The 18415-nt window shown below is 40.3% G+C and overlaps 1 protein-coding gene across 2 annotated transcripts in view; it reads right to left on the bottom strand.

The window, feature by feature from the left end:
• Positions 1-18415, bottom strand: part of DIAPH1 (diaphanous-related formin 1) — a 105102-nt gene that overhangs the window by 63039 nt on the left and 23648 nt on the right. Inside the window, exons 2-11 of one of the 2 annotated variants that reach the window (XM_011973815.1) lie at positions 10645-10671; positions 9459-9614; positions 6534-6635; positions 5885-6015; positions 5606-5692; positions 4707-4770; positions 3121-3260; positions 1474-1582; positions 902-1012; positions 614-732 (exon numbers count right to left, since the gene is read on the bottom strand). In XM_011973815.1, coding sequence (XP_011829205.1) covers positions 614-732; positions 902-1012; positions 1474-1582; positions 3121-3260; positions 4707-4770; positions 5606-5692; positions 5885-6015; positions 6534-6635; positions 9459-9614; positions 10645-10671 — 1046 coding nt within the window. The remainder of the gene's footprint in view (positions 1-613; positions 733-901; positions 1013-1473; positions 1583-3120; positions 3261-4706; positions 4771-5605; positions 5693-5884; positions 6016-6533; positions 6636-9458; positions 9615-10644; positions 10672-18415) is intronic. The other variant, XM_011973822.1, reaches the window with a different exon arrangement.

Raw genomic sequence — 18415 nt, 5'->3', positions numbered from 1 at the left:
GAAAGCAAATATGTAGAAATTATGTTTGACAGGTGGCTTATTTAACTCTTGAAAAAGCTAGGGAAAAGTAGCAAGACACTACTTCCATTCTACTGGCTGTTCTTCCTGTAAACATCACCAGAAACTTTAAGCTCTCTAAAACGTTCTTTAGTCAAGGGACCAGTGAGTTGGGTGGTACTATACACACAGAGGTTTCCTAGTAAGTAACTGCCTTGAAGATCAGGCAGTAGACAGAAACTAAGAGGTAACTGCCTCAAAGTCACTTATTGAAAATATTAACAGGTAACTAAATTACTCCCTCTGTCAGTTCAAACATCTCTAAAAGCCAGTTCTACATCTTAGTAAGCTAAGCTATCACATTCTAGGAAGCTTACAGATTTTGATGGCTTCCATGCTCAACAACCCTCAGATCACCTTTACTGACTTCCCTGGTCTATGATAAGGTAAGTAAAGCCAGCAGCAATAAAAATACATCTGCCTTATTTAATGAGAAGACACATAAGACCGATGCTCTGTTCTGAGTCATCATCTCCCAAACCATTCCACACAGGGATCAGGGAACTAAATACAATGAATGTCTCATCTGTCTTGAACCTAGTCAGTAAAAGGATATTCCATCTCCATGCGAATGTCATCCAGCCGTCCCTTCAGGTCATAGGAATCCTCTTCCCCTTGTTCATCAAACACATTTAGTTGCACTCTCATATCTTCGTTTTCAATCTCTCGAAGGTCCTATCAACAAAAGTAGAAGTTAGGGAAACCCAAAAGTATCCTCTGTGGTTAGAAACCTAAGCTTTTCAACCTGGTTTTTAATTGAAAACCAGAATTATCCCAGGGATGACTGGAGCTGTAGAGCAGGAAGGAACCAGTCTAGCCTTTCTAATGAAGTGTAATATCTTACTTGCAACACCTGATGTAGCCCCAAGCGCATCAGTTCACTTCTGATGTGAACTCGGAAGTCAAGTTCCTCAGCTGGTGTGATGAGAGCATTGATCAGCTGTAGGCATCCAACCTAAAATAAGAAAATTCAGCAGCTATGTCAATGCTAACTCCTGGAGATCAAGAATCCATTTTCTTTACATGCATTCTTAGGTCCCCAAATACAACCTGAAAGACACAGTACAAAAACTCTAAAAATGACTTTTCTACTATAGCAATGAGACCTGGTTTGAGTACAGAACTGGAGAGCCTAAAACTCTAAATGGATTCCAAGGATTTGACAGTATGTTATTGTAGGTCTCGGTTTTCCTAGATTGTAAATATATATCATGCCTTTTTCCATCTCATAATGAGGAAAACAGTTCATTCTTTACCTTCTTAGAAAGAAGGTTCATCATTTTCCCTTCATAACAGATTCTGAAATGTAAAATATATAGTTGGGAGTCACTCCATGTATTTTATTAAAAGGTCAAATGGATTTGTCTGTCCATCTTGAATTCTATTATCGGGCCCAGTTTCAGGGGCTATACATGCCTTCAATGCAATAGTGGTCCCACTTTTTAATCCATCCAGTAATGGCTGGAAACGTTCCACTTCATCCATCTCAGCTCTTTCTGTCATTGCCTCCAAAACCCTTTCATTCCTGCCCAAGAGAAAGGAAATGGAGAGAACTTTCCAGGTACTCTAACACAAATTAGTAGATTACACAGGGGCACAGACCACTTAGGAAACAGGACATTATTAGTGTTCCAGATTTCTCACATTATTATTGTCACCACTCAGTTTCCAGAAACTGCTGAAAGCTAAGGACCATCTCTTCAGGGAAATGCATTCCCTACAATCCATCCCTAGGCTTCTATCCATAAATACCAAATCAAGTGCCCTGTTGCATGAAGTATAAACTGATACAACTTTTGGAGGGACATTTTACAGTACTAATCAATTTCTCATGCATGTAACATATAGTCTACTTCTAGAAATGTATCCAATATACGTGCATAAATGTGAAAGAAGATATGCACAAGGATGTTCACTGCAGTATCATTTGTAAAAACGATCACCTAGAACAGATACAGAAATCTGCTTTAAAAAATATCTGTAAGTTGGCTAGGCACGGTGGCTCACGCCTGTAATTCCAACACTTTGGGAGGCCGAAGCAGGCAGATCACAAGGTCAGGAGTTCGAGATCAGCCTGGCCAATGTGAAGAAACCCCATCTCTACTAAAAATACAAAAATTAGCCAGGCCTGGTGGCGGACTCCTGTAGTCCCAGCTACTTGGGAGGCTGAGGCAGGAGAATCACTTGAACCCGGGAGGAAGAGCTTGCAATGAGCCAAGATCGCGCCACTGCACTCCAGCCTGGGGAACAGAGCGAGGCTCCGTCTCAAAAGAAAGAAAAAAAAAAAAATCTGTAAGTCCAGCAACAGGGAAATTGTTAAATAAATTATAGGTCATACATACATGTATACGGAATACTAAATAGCCACTAAAGATAATAAGGTAGATCTGTAAGTATGGACATAGAAGAAATGTCCAACATCTATTATTAAAAAGAAAGAGGTTGAAAAGAATGATTAAGCTTTCGTTAAACCAAATCCCTCTTCAATAATAAAAATCTATCCTATATATGCAGTTGGTTTTATAGGCATAAGTGTCATTCCTCAGCTCTTAAGATACTATCTTTTGTGGTAGCAGATGTCTAGAATCAAGGGAATGCAATATGTTTGTCCATGCTTAGAAAACTTTCTATGAGACTATTCCATGCCATTAACAGTCATTGCCTCTGCAGAACAGGATTTGGCAAAGGGATGAGGCGGTTAAATTTTACTTTATATACTTCTATATTGTTTGAATTTTAAAAATAACATTGTGTCACTTCTGAATTTAAAAAAAAAAAAAAGAATAGTAAAAAGAAACCCTCATCCTAGACAATACAGACATTAATGGTGATATGGGAGACATTTTGCTATACCTCTGATAACCAGTGGAACATTCAGGATAGCACCCATCACTTTGGAATTGTTCTTAAATGTTAAGATTCTTAGTGTTCTCTTCTGGGAAGAAACACAATCTTACCTAGTATTTATGACCGACGGGATACCCAACCAACTCAATTGTCCTCTAAACTAAGAGAAAATGATAAAATTGAAAATGGAGAAGAAAAATGATTCTAGTCACATACATGTCCTCTGGCTGCGGCAGAATACAAAGAGCAGAAAGCAGCTTAGCTGCATCAATCATCATGTTGGGAACAGCAGGATCCATGGCTCTGACCAGCAGTAGGATTCCTTCTTCTGTCTCCAGCATGGTCTTGATTCCAAACTGGTAGGGCCAAGAACAAAGAAAGGAGTCTGAAAGATGATAGCATCTAACTGGGGACAAGTTTAGGGGTTGGGTTGTTATGGGTTGAATGGTGTCCTCTTAAATTCCAGTGTTGAAGTCCCAACCCCCAGTAACAAAATGTAACCTCATCTGGAAATATACTCATTGCAAATATAATTAGTCAAGCTACAATGAAGTCATACTGGGGTAGAATGGGTCCTTAATCCAATATGGCCAGTGTCCTTATAAAAAGAAGAAATTTGGATACAGATACATACAGAGGGAGAACACCATGTGATCACATAGGCAGAAATCAGGATGATGCATCTACAAGATAAGGAGTGCCAAGGATTGCCAGCAAGCTACCAGAAACTAGGAGGGGTATGGAACATATTATCATACACAGCTTCAGAAAGAACCAATCCTGCTGATACCTTGGATTTTGAAATTCTAGCCTTTCTAGAATTGTGAGATAATAAATTTCTGTTAAGACACCTAATTTTGTGGTACACTAGAAAACTAATACAGGGGTAGAATACTTTTCCCAATATACTTAGAGATGAACATACCAAACTAATTTTCTAGGAGGTACAACAGAATTAGATGTCTTCCAAGAATAAAAGTCTTTGGTTTATATGTTTCTTGTTAATTCTCTTCCTCCTAATCCAATGGAATAAGTTAATTACAACAAAATTAAACAACGAGAGAGATTTGTCCTCAGAGGCACATGATTGTGGGCTCCCTGGGTTGAATTACTAAACAGACAAGAAGAAGATAAAAATGGAGCACCAGTCTAGAAGAAAAAAGAAACAGGAAATAAAGCAAATATTGCAAAAACAGTAACTACAGGTCAGGAAATTCAAGAATTAGCAAAAGAAAGTAAAGAAAGAGAGGCCGGGCACCGTGGCTCACGCCTGTAATCCCAACTAATCCCAGCACTTTGGGAGGCCAAGGCAGATGGATCACAAGGTCAGGAGATCGAGACCATCCTGGCTAACACGGTGAAGCCCCGTCTCTACTAAAAATAAAAAATAAAAAAATAGCCGGGCATGGTGGTGGGTGCCTGCAGTCCCAGTTACTTGGGAGGCTGACGCAGGAGAATGGCATGAACCCGGGAGCTGGAGCTTGCAGTGAGCTGAGATTGAGCCACAGCACTCCAGCCTGGGTGACAGAGCAAGACTCCATCTCAAAAAACAAACAAACAAAAAAAAAGAAAGTAAAGAAAGAGAAACGACATTGAGCCTGTCCTCTGAAACAGAAGTTAGAACTGAGAAAAAAATATCCATAGAAGCATGTATACGTGGCAATGAAAAACAGTTATGATACTAAAAGAGAAAGCCAGAAGTCCTGAACCTCATATTCCTAGTTTCTCTTTCGGGTTTGCCAACAGAAGAGAAAGAACAGGCGTCCAGATGGGGTTTGGAATGAGAATGGGAAAAATCTCACCTTGTTGTTCATAAAAGCTTTCAAGCAGCGAATAATCTCATGCTTGTTCCGGCTATCGTAACTCCTGTACATAGAAGACATAATTAGTGAGGTGAGGTCCCTTTATTCTCTACCCCTTTCCCATTTTAAATCTTGCAAACAAGATTCTTAGGAATAATAGCCCCATCTAGTAGATGAGTAAAATTTTAGGAAATAGCACTTTGCCCAGAAACACTGAAGAAAATAGATAACTGAAAAGGGATCTTCACCGTCAAAAAATCTGGCTGATCCTCTTGTAATCCAAGAATTAAGTATTAAATTAAAACCTTCCTTTTAACTCTCCCTAGGCTCCTGAGTGCTAAATTCTATCAGGATAACATCCCATCTACTGCTGCTTGCCTCACTACTAGAGGTTTCAAGTCTGAGAAGATATATGCAGGTCTTGGCCATGTATTATTTTGTTTCAGAAAGATTCCAGAAGTACTCTGCTTCAGGCTGGCTTCAAGGTAGCCTAAGAGAGTCCAAGGTATACCTAAATTATTCCAATCTTGAAGAATGCCACAATACTAGTTCCAAGTATACTATAAGACTTCCAAATAGATATTACCCAGACCAGATTACAGGGCAGCACTAAATCAGATTTTATTTCCAGATTGAAAAAGAACCAGTGCTGGGAGACTAATAGTATTATATGGTATATATTAGAGTTATCCAACATGAAATTTAAGTTCCTCCTCCCTTTCCTATATCTATAATCATCATTCATCCTCTAGTCACCACTATGATAAACCCCTTCTCAGTTAAGAGTACATTCCCCTAGCCCACGACTTTACATTTAACTCTACTTTCTACTTCAGAGCAAACAGCAAAGTCCCCTGTGACTCTCCAACGTGAAGTTGCAAAGACTTGGAAATCCTCACCCAGCAGTCTCTTCTTTCTCATCATGAAGTCGTTTAAGAATGTCCAATAAGGAGGCCAAGCCTTCAGCACCAAATGTTTGCACCCAACTGTAGGGAACAGAGAAAGGCAAAGCAATATCAAATTAATAAACACTTATTTGCCAAACAAAGTTTATCCTGACAACTTTCTACTCCCAATTCAGACTATTCTCATACTTCCCCGGCTCCTTTGCTCGTCAATCACCACCAGTGAAATCCAACATTCGGCTCCTACTCCTGTTACCTCCTCAGAATCCTCACCTGACGGGGTTGTTGTTAAGAGACACACGAAGGGACTCCAGGCAGCTGAGCAGAGGCATATCCCGCAAGCCTGACCTCAACTCCTGAATATACATCATGGCAGACTTAGAGCTCTCCTTCTGGCTCATGCCCTGGACAGGGGGCAGAGACAGAGATTAGTAATGGTGGACCCAGTCATAAATTAGGGACTAGCATTAGTCAATAGAGTTTATATTTTATTTTTATTTTTTATTTTTAGTAGAGACAAGGTCTTACTACGTTGCCCAGGCTGATTTCGAACTCCTGGGCTCCAGCGATCCTTCTGCCTCAGCCTCCCAAAGTGCTGAGATTATAGCAGTGAGACACCACGTCAGGCCACGTTTATCAGGGCAGATACCCATCTCGCATACCACCAAAATATGTGAGACTTAGAACTGCCTATCCCATTCCCTATATTTACATACTTCATGAAAATTTAACCAGGCAAAAAGTATGTAAGCATGGCAACTAAGTAAGAGAGTAAAAAGTGAATAGGCTTATATAATATAATGAAACCGAATTGATGCAGACATAAAATGTTACATAAAATTGGCAAAAAAAAAAAAAAAAAAAACAGGTCCAAGACAAGGGCACAGTCTCCCATGTCATGGGTACCTGCCCCAGGACTCACAGCCTTAGAAGTGTACAAGTACTGGGACACCATCTCCCTCTTGATGATGATGTCCTTCTCCCTCAAAGGTTGCTGTTTCTCCTCATTCAGGTTCATATCCAGCTAGGAGAGGGAGAAAAAAGAGAAAAAACAAAATTGCCTCAAATTCCTCACAAATTTTTAGTGTTTAATATTAGTATGCTTAGTGAAGAGTTGAGCATGTAAAATGCTTATTGAGTAAATAAATCTTTTTGATCCCTAGAAATTTAAGCTATTACAGCTGATGAAAATTCCTCAAAGATAAGTTAACATTTTAGTATAAATCTCTATAGACATATACACACTCTTTCTCTAAGAAAAATGGACTCAATAAAAATGAAAGATTTATTTTGTATTATTGAAAGAAAACCATACATAATGCTTTCTGCATCAAGGATGGACCTTAAAAATCTCTTCAGACTGAAGCACTGGATGAATGGCATAATCTAAACACAAGCAAAATCAACAGCAGCAAACTCTGCACCAACTCTAGGGCGTACAAACCCATTACCCCCAGTTAACTCAGTCCCTGTACAAACTCCTTTCCCACGAAGAAAGAATTGGAAACTCTATGATAAAGCAGAGATACCTTGACAGACATAATCTGATGTATGTTTGGGGAAAGGCTCTGTTTGATCCTTCTACATATATAACAACCATGTGTCCAAGTCTAGTACCTCGGTGGGCACAAATTTAGCCCTAATAATTCCAGAATGTTAATTGAATTGAGAAAAATATGGATGGGGGGATGTATTCTATTTCTTCTGCAAGTAGCAAAATTAATCTGAAGTTTTTGTGACTTAATTCCTGGTGCTTTTTTTTTTTTGAGACGAAGTCTCACTCTGTCACCCAGGCTTGAGTGCAATGACATAATCTTAGCTCGCTGCAACCTCCAGTTTCCAGATTCAAGTGATTCTTCTGCCTCAGCCTCCTGAGTAGCTGGGATTACAGGTGCCCGCCACCACACTCAGCTAATTTTTGTATTTTTAGTAGAGACAGGGTTTCACCATATTGGCCAGGCTGGTCTTGAACTGCTGACCTCGTGATCCACCCACCTGGGTCTCCCAAAGTGCTGGGATTACAGGTGTGAGCCACCACTGCCAGCCAGGTGCATTTTTCCTCTTGCAGATAAACTGAACATAGAAGTTACAAAATGGTGGCCCTCAAGTTAAGTCAAATCCAAAGATAAAATGTTTCACTTGGCTAGCTCAACATTTTAAATCTGGGGGACCTTACATAAAAATACAGATCTCTAGTAGAACAGCTCCAATGGATGCAACCATCAAATTTCATGTTGTGGGAAACTCTACAGGTCAAACAAATGGTTTCTTCAAAATTTTTTTTTTTAGTATCAATAATATGGATAAAAGAAAAAGAGGTGCAGTGGCTCATGCCTGTAATCCCAGCACTTTGGGAGGCCGAGGCAGGCAAATCACAAGGTCAGGAGTTCGAGACTAGCCTGGCCAACATGATGAAACCCCGTCTCTATTTAAACTACAAAAATTAGCCGGGCGTGGTGGTGTGCACCTGTAATCCCAGCTACTTGAGAGGCTGAGGCAGGAGCATTGCTTGAACTCGGGAGGCGGAGGTTGTAAGTCTTGCTCTGCTTGCGACAGAGCAATACTCTGTCTCAAAAAAAAAAAAAAAAAAAAAAGGAAGGGAAACCTATAGTTTAAATGAAAATTGAGAATATCAGTACAGTGGACTATATTTGGAATTGTGATTTGAACAAACTAGTGTTTGAAAAATGACCTAATTGGGGAAATTCAAATAGTGACTAGGATATTTGATGTTATTCAAGATTTATTATTTTTTTTAAATTACAGATTTCTGACTTCTTTTGAAAAATAGAAATATCTGGCACTCCTAGGCAAGTATTCCCAACTGGAATGCAACCACCTACTAGAACTGAGTTGTGGCTGGCTTTTCTAATAAAAATGCCAAAAGACTCTCTTCAATTTGCCACATTCCCCACTTATTTTGTCATCTTCTGTCTAGCCTGCTTACCTTATTTATACTACCTGCCTGGCCCAAGAGACATTTAAACTTGCAATCCAAGGCCAAGAGATTATCCTGATAGACCATACTCTTTACACTCTTAATGTACTTGGAATATTAAGAGACAAACTGAAAGATTCATTGAAAAATAACAACGGTAGTACCAGTTGAGTGCTTACTATGTACCAGGCCCTGTGCTAAGGATTTTAAACCTAAGCTTTTAATTAAGCTAGGCCTGCCACTAGTCTCTATTTGAATCTGAGATCACATATCCATGCAATATACAGGTCTTACAAAATCCTGTACTCATCAAAACTTTCCAAGACTTACCACTAACGGACACTCATTGAATACCCTCCTTATTCGGTGTTCCTCACTGAGGAAAACAAAGTAAGTCACATGCACATATACTTCGTTACTTAGCTGACTTCAGACACAATCTTTAAAGGTCTTCTAGCAATTCTATGTATTTTCTTTCCAGATTCACCACTAAATACAGGACCTTGAGCAAATGATATTCCATTCTCAGTTTCTCCTTTATACAGAGTTTGTTGTGAATACTTCAACACTTTATCTGCTCTGGCTTAACCCAAAGGTGGTCTCCATATTACCATCTTTGGCACACAGGGTGAGATGGTCCACTATGTCTTTGTGGCTAAAGTGTTGCTGGGCAGAAGGACATGAACAAGACAGTGATCGGATGTTTCCAAATACAGATTCCAATTTGATGAACTGGTATTTGTATATTTAGTTCCTAATTATGGGATTATAGGGTTAATATAAAAAGTTCCATGTTAAGCCTGAGATTCTTTGTAATAAAGTGCTAGTTAGGGAACTATGCATCAAAAAGAGCCCACCATGCCCATAAATTCCCAGGAAGAAGCAACATTTTGGGAATGGAAAACTTACCAGCATCTGTTCAAAGAGAACCAGAACTTGTTCATCTGAAACATCTTGCAATGACTGTGCTGTGGGATCATCCCCATATGATGCAGAAGAATTTCTATGAGCAGAATTGGGCTTTTCCTTCTCCTTCTTAATTCTCATGCTGGTAAATCTCTCCAGCTGAGAAACAGAAAAAAGCATTAGCAGTGATCCATTTTCACTTACATAACAAACCACACATCAAATTCTTTACCCCTTTAACCTCTTACATGGGCATGGTTCCTCTGGTTCACGAGCAGTTCAAGACTCTTCTGACATGAAAAGAAGAAATCAGTCTTCCTCCTATCTAACTTAGCATACTGACTCTGTACTCTCATCTATGTTCAAAGATAACAGAACCAAAGTATTAAGATTTCAAACCTCTTTACAATAGAAGAAACACTGTTCTTGATCTCCCCTACCATTTCTAAGTCTTGTAAAGTAGTACAGAACTGAAAGCCTCTCATGACAGAGTTCTATCAATAAAATGCCCTTTGTTTCCTTCTAGCTACCCAACAATAAATGTTGCTAGGACCCCAGAAGATGCCTCCCTTAAAGAGGTATTACTACAGAATTTAATAGATATAAGCCATATAGGATAAACGTGTCCTTAAAGTCAGGATTCATTCCTTTCTCTTGAATTTGTACACTCCACAGCACTTGTGTAATGTAAGCAGCAAAAGTTCAATATATATTCTTCAAAATCCCCTTTACATGACATCTCGTCAGCAAAGAATACAATGTACCTCAGGGGTATATATGCCATCTCTCTGCCAAACAAATGCTAACAAGCCATTCCTCAAATCTCAAATACCAATGCTTACATCAAAAAGAGTCCCCAATAAGCAATAGCTTATCAGCTCTCCTCGTTAGAAAATAACAGTAATTATCTGTAAGTATTATAGAGCTTCAAGTGATATGAGTGGCATTCAGACTGCAAGTCAGTTTGGAGTTTAAAAAGCATGCCTAACTTCAGAAGATAATGAAGGTCCATGGAAATGCATGCAATGGGCCAAACACAGAGCAAAGAGTTAGGAAAAAAGCCTTGAGATACTGAGTAGAAGCCATATCACCACTATAAGTTACAGAAAGTCAAAGTTATGAAAACTGGTAAATATTATAGTGTAGGCAATGAGCTAGAACATGCACATGCTAAACAAAATGTCCTTACCTCATCTGCCATGAGCCGCTTCAGAGTCTAGGAAACAGGAAAAAGGAGGGAGAAGAAAGAAATCAGTGAAGTACAAGGAAACCTCCCAAACACCAGACGGGTTGGGGAAAAAAGGGAGAGAAGTTGAAAGGATCCAAGCTACTTTCCACAAGCTAATGATTTCTATCAAAGTATTCCTTAGCACATTCCCTCAAGTAAGGGGCAGGAAGAATTTTAAGGTCACTAACATATGACTCTTAAAAAGGAAAAAAAAAAAAAAAAAGAACACGACGCAGAACTGAACAGAATCCGAATCTGATGACCGATACACTTATGAGATATGCTCAACTTCATAGTAAATAAGAAATGCGAATTAAACCCACAGTGAGATATCAATTCACACTCCCAAGACTGGAAAAAACGTTCATGTCCGTCTAGTCACAGACCAACAGGAACTCTTGGTGGTACTATAAAATGCTATAGCCACTTTGGAAAACAGTAAGGCATTATCCAGTAAAGTTAAATATGCACATGTACTACAACGCAACACATCAATTTCTATGTAACTATCCTGCTGAATTTTGCACATATGTAGTGGAATGTGTATACCAAGAGTGTTCATAGTAACACTATGACATGTAAAACAGAAAACAATGCAAATGGTCATCAAGAGTAGGGTTTTCTGATCCGCCATCTGGATATATTGGAACCATCACCAAAACACAAATTTTCATAAAAATCCTTAAGGGGGAGGCCATCACTCTTGAGGCTGAACCCTTGGATAAAACAAAATATAAAGGCCAAAATCCAGGATAAGGAAGGAATTCCTCCTGACCAATAAAGACTGATCTTTGCTGGCAAGCAACTGGAAGGCGGATGTGCTTTGTCTGACTACAGCATTCAAAAGGATTCGACTCTTCATCTTGAGACTTTGTGGTAGGGCTAAGAAAAAGAAGTTTTACACTACTCCCAAGAAGAGTAAGCATGAGAAGAAGGTGAATCTGGCTGTCCTGAAACACCATAAGGCCAATAAGAATGGCAAAAGTAGACACCTTCGTTGGGAGTGCCCTTCAGATGGTGGTGTTACAGTGTTTATGGCCAGCCGGCCACTCTGACAGATATTATTGTGACAAAAGTTGTCTGATTTATTGCTTAAACAAACCAGAAGACAAATAATTGTGTATGAGTTAATGAAAGATGTGAACTAAAAGAGGAGAGTGGACAAATATACTGGTATATTGGTATAAGGAAAGCAATTTCACAAAGAAAGTGAATGAACTTACAGCTATTCATAAATATAATATTGAATTATTATTTCATTTACATTCAGCTTAAAAACATGTAACACTGTATTATTTGGGATGTAAAATTATTACATAAAGGAAATAATTACCATAAATGTCAAAACAGTGGTTACTTGGGGTGGGTGGGGTGGGGTTGTGACTGGGGAAGGGGACAAAGCAGCTTCTGGGGTGTTTACAATATTCTGTGTCTTGACATGGATCACATGACTGTCTAGTTTATAATTATTCTGTACATTTTACATTCTCTTCTGCATACATGTTATACTTTACCCCTCCTGCCCCCCAACCCCCTGCAAAAAAAATAAAGTCTGAATGAGCAAGTCTGGGAAAGTGGGAATTTTTTTTCATCCTGCTTAATTTTAAACAATATTTTTTTTCATTAATGTCCTTAGAAGCGTACAGTAAATCTCTTTTTTTAAAAAAAAAAAAGAGACAGGGTCTCCCTGTGTTGCCCAGGCTGGTCTCGAACCCCTGGGCTCAAGTGATCTCCCCACCTCTGCCTCCTGTGTAGCTGGGATTTCAGGTGCATACCACCACACTCAGTTGGTAAATGCTTCTTGAGTAACCTTCCCCAACTAATGAAAAACTAGTTCCGTTTCTGCCACAAAGCTATTTTTCCTCTTTTACAGACCAGAAAAATCTACATTATTATGTTCACGTTCCCCATATAACACAATTCAGTTCAATCCAGTGTAAACTGTGAATGTATACTTCGTCCATTTTTCACCAACCTGGTGCTTTTGAAACAAAATAAAACAAACGCCGGGCGCGGTGGCTCAAGCCTGTAATCCCAGCACTTTGGGAGGCCGAGACGGGCGGATCACGAGGTCAGGAGATTGAGACCATCCTGGCTAACACGGTGAAACCCCGTCTCTACTAAAAAAATACAAAAAAACTAGCCAGGCGAGGTGGTGGGCGCCTGTAAGTCCCGGCTACTCGGGAGGCTGAGGCAGGAGAATGGCATAAACCCGGGAGACAGAGCTTGCAGTGAGCTGAGATCCGGCCACTGCACTCCATCCTGGGCGACAGAGGGAGACTCTGTCTCAAAAAAATAAAATAAAATAAAATAAAACAAACAAGCAAACAAACTTTAACCTCCATTGTCCAGAACAGGTCAAGCTTCCACTGGCTGAGGGCTAATCACTCACCCAAACCATGAGAATCTTGCCATGAGAAAATGTCCATGGAATTTACAGTTACTTCATGTGTTCTGATTACATAGTAGAAGCAAGGCAGAAGGATGATGAGGCAGAAAGCACCACCCAAGACAACCAACAACATAGTTCCTTTTGTCACCACCCCTAAGTCCCTTGGCATACAGAAGGTGAAACAAGCACAAAAGGGATGAATGCATACGATTTGGGTTACCATAGCCAAGGTTGAACTTACCTGCTCCTAGAGCAATTGCTTTCAAAATCTTGTCCCCCAAACTCAAAGAGTTCCCTCAGAACCAAGCAACAAGCAAACAACTCTAGGATGGATGTAACGCAGATAACAGAACCTGAGTCTGAAGAATGGCAGCTGAATTGTTCACAGCTGAAGCTTAAGTTAAAAAAAAAAAAAAAGTGTTGGGGGAAACCAGCAACCTGCTCTTTCTGCCTACAGACTCTTGATTCGTCTCTCTTCCATCCATGTCTATTAGCACTACCTAAGTTCACACCATTATTGTCTCCTGTTTGATTTACTCCAACAGCCTCCTAACTGATCTCCCTGCCTTCAGTCCCATCTGCCCCATACCACATCCATTCTGCATACTATATCCAAGAGAACTCTTTCTAAAATGCCAAGCTGTCCATGTTATTTTTCCATTTAAAAGCCTTCAATCGCTCTCCACTGCCCTATGTTAAAATCCAAATTCCTGTGCATGGCATATGACTCTCCTGGCTTTTCCCCCAGTCTCAATTTCTCAGCAAACTCTCCGCCTCAAACTCCATCTTCATCTCCAAACAGATGACACTGTCTCAATGCCCCAGACTTGCCCTAGGCTGCTGCCTCCTCAGCCTAGACTGTGCTTTCAAGGCTAACTCCAACAGGCCCTACGGAATGATCCCTCCTCTAAATGGATATGTACCTTTCCTTGTGTTTCCATAGTAATAGGCACTTGCCTGTCTCACAGCACTAAAATTGGATTGCAATTGTCTTTTGATTGTGTTTCCTCTACCCCTTTCCAGACTAAGTTGCTTGATGGCAGAGCCTGAAACTTAGTCATTATATCTCCTATGAACAAATACTAAAATCTAGTGTTGCCTCCCTAAAATATCAATCCCTGGAGAAACTCTCCAAGTCTATTCCATCTCTTCATTATATCAATGAAGAGACTTAAGCCCAGCCAGGTGAAGTAAATCACTGAGGTCATATGATTAGGGGATAAGTTGGATACAGAACTCAGGCATCCAGACTCCAAAAGCCGCCATATCTTTGCATTCCCCAAATTCTTGTGCCTTTTTCCTATTCAATGTCCACTAACTCTCGCCTTTAGATAGAAAAGAATGGGAGTTTTATACATATATAAAACTTCATATATACACACTTCATATACACATATATGAAGGAAGATGCCAGTTTCCCTTGCTTTCCTAGGGCATCATCAGAAACAGATTTTATCTTAAAAAAAAAAAATTGTCTGCCGGGCACGGTGCCTCACACCTGTAATCCCAGAACTTTAGGAGGCCGAGGTGGGTGGATCATAAGGTCAGGAGTTTGAGACCAGCCTGACCAACATGGTGAAACCCCATCACTACTAAAATTACAAAAATTAGCCGGGTGTGGTGGTGCCTGCCTGTAATCCTAGCTACTCAGGAGGCTGAGGCAGGAGAATCGCTTGAACCTGGTAGGCAGAGGTTACAGTGAGCAGAGATCACGCCACTGCACTCCAGCCTAGGTGACAGAGCGAGACTCCATATCCAAAAAAAAAAAAAAGAAAGAAAAGAAAAAAAAAAAAGAAAAAAAATTACCCATGTTTTAGGGTTCAATTTGGGGAAGGACAACAAACACTATGCATGAGGGAAAAAAGCTACATTTCCTGAGCTAGTCCAACAGAGGGCAGCAACAACCAGCAAAGTGAATCACAGCACAGTCAGTACAAGCAAAACTGTTTTAGAATCCAATACAACACTCAAACAGCAAGCTCAATTATTAAAATAGAAACCTGCTGCTTCAGTATATTCAGAGTGTATTGTTTACTTAGTTAATACTATGTGTATTCTTCTTACAGATTCTATGTTGGCAAACGGTTTTGTTCAGTAGTCATTTTTTAAGTGTATCATTAGTTGTGTGTATTATCTGAAATGTAGAATAAGTTCCTAGATCAAGACAAAAAAAAAAAAAAATGAAAAAATAGGAGTTCAGGAAGATAAATGCTACAGGAGCTTTATTTATGTATTATGTCTCAGATGTCCAAGCTTCTTAAAATTAAGTCTCTAATCATCCTACCTACATCTAAATGCATCCACTTTCATTATTCTCCTGGTTTGCTGTCAATTCTCTTCTGGTCCCAAACCAAACCCTTACTGTCCTAGCCTGGCTGCGGTAAATATCTCACTTCTTGGCCCTTCTATTCAGTCCTCCACTAAACATTAGCACTTTTACCTGTAACTACAAATATAGATACTGAAGGAAGCATAAATACAGAATGAAATTTTTTTTAAATATCCAAATCTGGCTTATGAATCCAGATTAATAGGAACTTTCAGGTAAAGGATGTCAGACTGAACCAAAACATCTAATTTCTCTCCTTCTTGAAACCTCACTAAACCTACAGAAAAGGTGTTTTTTAGAAAGTAAGAAGTGATGCAAGGAAAGAGTCTACAAGGTTGGGAAGAACAAAAGAGCAGCTGCAAATTTTGAAGACTAGGACTAGAAGAATTAAATCCAACAGATTACAGAAAGCTGAGTCCTAAACCGGAAAGAGCAATAACCAACCCATTACACTTAAGGATCCTCAAAAGGCTCAGGAATAATTGGCACCAGATACCTATGGAAATAGGAGTTAAAGGAGGGGGAGGCTAAAAATAAGACTGGTTGGAAGCTGTTTAAGAAGCCAGTTAGATACCTAGATCCTACCCCACCCCTCAACCATGCCATTGGGAGACTATCCTCCCTTCTTCCAGCAGAGGTCTGGAAGTTTGTTCTCAGAAGAGGGTAAAACAGAGGGTCTCTGGATTGGAGGATGCCAGGGACCCTATACTAAAAAGAAAAGTAAACCTATGCATAGTATGTACTGAGACACTCAGCACGTTTCCCCCTCTAGTCTCTTAGAGCCCTAGCAGCCTGGCTTTTCCCCTTGAGACAGAAGGTTGGAAGTGTCTTCTCTGGGGAATCAACTTAAAGCTTGTGACATAGTCCAAGTAGATCACTTCAGAGCTCCATCATCCAACACGTACCACTAGGCACATATAATTATAGAGCACTACTAAGGTGGCTAGTATAAGTGAGGAGGAATTTATTACATTTTATTTAATTTTAACAAAATTTAAATGGCAAACTTATGAAAGAAGCTCAACATCGTATGTCATCAGAGAAGTGTAAATTAAAGTAAGATACCACTACATACCTACTAGAATAGCCAAAATCCTCAACACTGATAACAACAAATGCTTGCAAAGATGTGGAGCAAGAACTTTCTTTTCTTTTTTCTTTCTTTTTTTATTTTATTTTATTTTTTGAGACAGAGTCTCACTCTGTCACCAAGGCTGGAGTGCAGTGGCATGATCTCAGCTCACTGCAACCTTCGCCTCCCAGGTTCAAGCCTCCTGAGTAGCTGGGATTACAGGCGCCCGCCACCACACGTGGCTACTTTTTGTATTTTCAGTAGAGACAGGGTTTCACCATGTTGGCCAGGCTGGTCTGGAACTCCTGACCTCAAGCGATCTGCCCACCTTGGCCTCCCAAAGTGCTACGATTTATAGGCGTGAGCCACTGCACCCAGCCAAGCAAGAACTTTCAATTCATGGCTGGTGGGAATGTAAAATGGTACAGCCACTTTGGAAGAGTTTTACAGTTTCTTATAAAACTAAACATACACTAATATAAGATCCAGCGATCATGTTCCTTGGTATTTATTTATCCAAAGGAAGTGAAAACGTATGTCCACACCAAAAACCTGAAGAGAAATATTTACAGCAGCATTATTCATAAGTTACAGCAGCATTATTCATAATTGCCAAAACCTGAAAGCAACAGACATCCTTCAGTAGGTGAACAGGTAACTAAACTGTGGGACATTCAGACAACAGAACATTATCTGTTGTCTTCGTGATAATCTTAAGGGCATATTGCTAAAAGAAAGAAGCTGATCTGAAAAGGCTACATATGGCCGGGTGTGGTGGCTCATACCTGTAAACACAGCACCCTGGGAGGCTGAGATGGGTGGGTCACTTGAGACCAGGAGGTTAAGGCCAGACTGGTCAACACGGTAAAACACCACCTCTACTAAAAATATAAAAATTAGCTCAGCATGGTGGTGGGTGCCTGTAATCCCAGATACTTGGGAGGCAGAGGTATGAGAATAGCTTGAACCTAGGAGGCGGAGGTTGCAGTGAGCCAAGATCGAGCCACTGCACTCCAGCCTGGGCAACAGAGCAAGACACCGTCTCAAAAAAAGAAAAAGGCGGCCAGGTGTGGTGGCTCATGCCTGTAATCCCAGCACTTTGGGAGGTTGAGGCAGGTGGATTGCCTGAGGTCAGGAGTTTGAGACCAGCCTGGTCTCACTGGTCTCAGAGAAAAATCCCATCCCCACTGTGAAATCCCGTCTCTACTAAAACTACAAAAATTAGCTGGGCATGGTGGCGGGTGCCTGTAATCCCAGCTACCTGGGAGGCTGAGGCAGGAGAATCACTTGAACCTGGGAGGCAGAGGTTGCTGTGAGCCAAGATCAAGCCATTGCACTCCAGCCTGGGCGACAAGAGCAAAACTCTGTCTCAAAAAAAAAAAAAAAGGAAAAAAGAAAAAGGCTACATATTATACGTACCCAACTATATGACCTTCTAGAAAAGGCAAAACTGTGGAAAAAGTAAAGAGAACAGTGGTTGCCAAGGGTTGAGGGAGGCAGGTAGGGTAGGCAGGTTATGAATAAATAGAGCACAGAGGGTTTTTAGGGCAGCGAAAAATACTCTGTATGATACTATAGTAGATAGATATATGTCATTCAAGGATTGTACAACACTGAGTGAACCCTAATGTAAACTATGGACTTGGGTGATGCTAATGTGTTAACGCAGGCTCATCAATTGCAATAAATGTACCATGCTAGTGGGGGATGTTGACAATGGGGGAGGCCATGTGATATGGTTTGGCTCTGTGTCCCCACCCAAATCTCACCTTGAATTGTAATCCCCATAATCCCCACATGTCAAGGGCGGGACCAGGTGGAGGTAATAGGATCATGAGGGCAGTCTCCCCTATGCTGTTCTCATGATATCAAGTGAGTCTCATGAAATCTGACGGTTTTGTAAGCATCTGGCATTTCCCTTGCTAGCACTCACTCTGTC

This window comes from Mandrillus leucophaeus, unplaced genomic scaffold (assembly GCF_000951045.1).
Source record: "Mandrillus leucophaeus isolate KB7577 unplaced genomic scaffold, Mleu.le_1.0 Scaffold1003, whole genome shotgun sequence".
In the NCBI taxonomy this organism is placed as follows: Eukaryota; Metazoa; Chordata; class Mammalia; order Primates; family Cercopithecidae; genus Mandrillus; species Mandrillus leucophaeus.
This window is presented reverse-complemented; position numbering and strand designations above follow the sequence as displayed.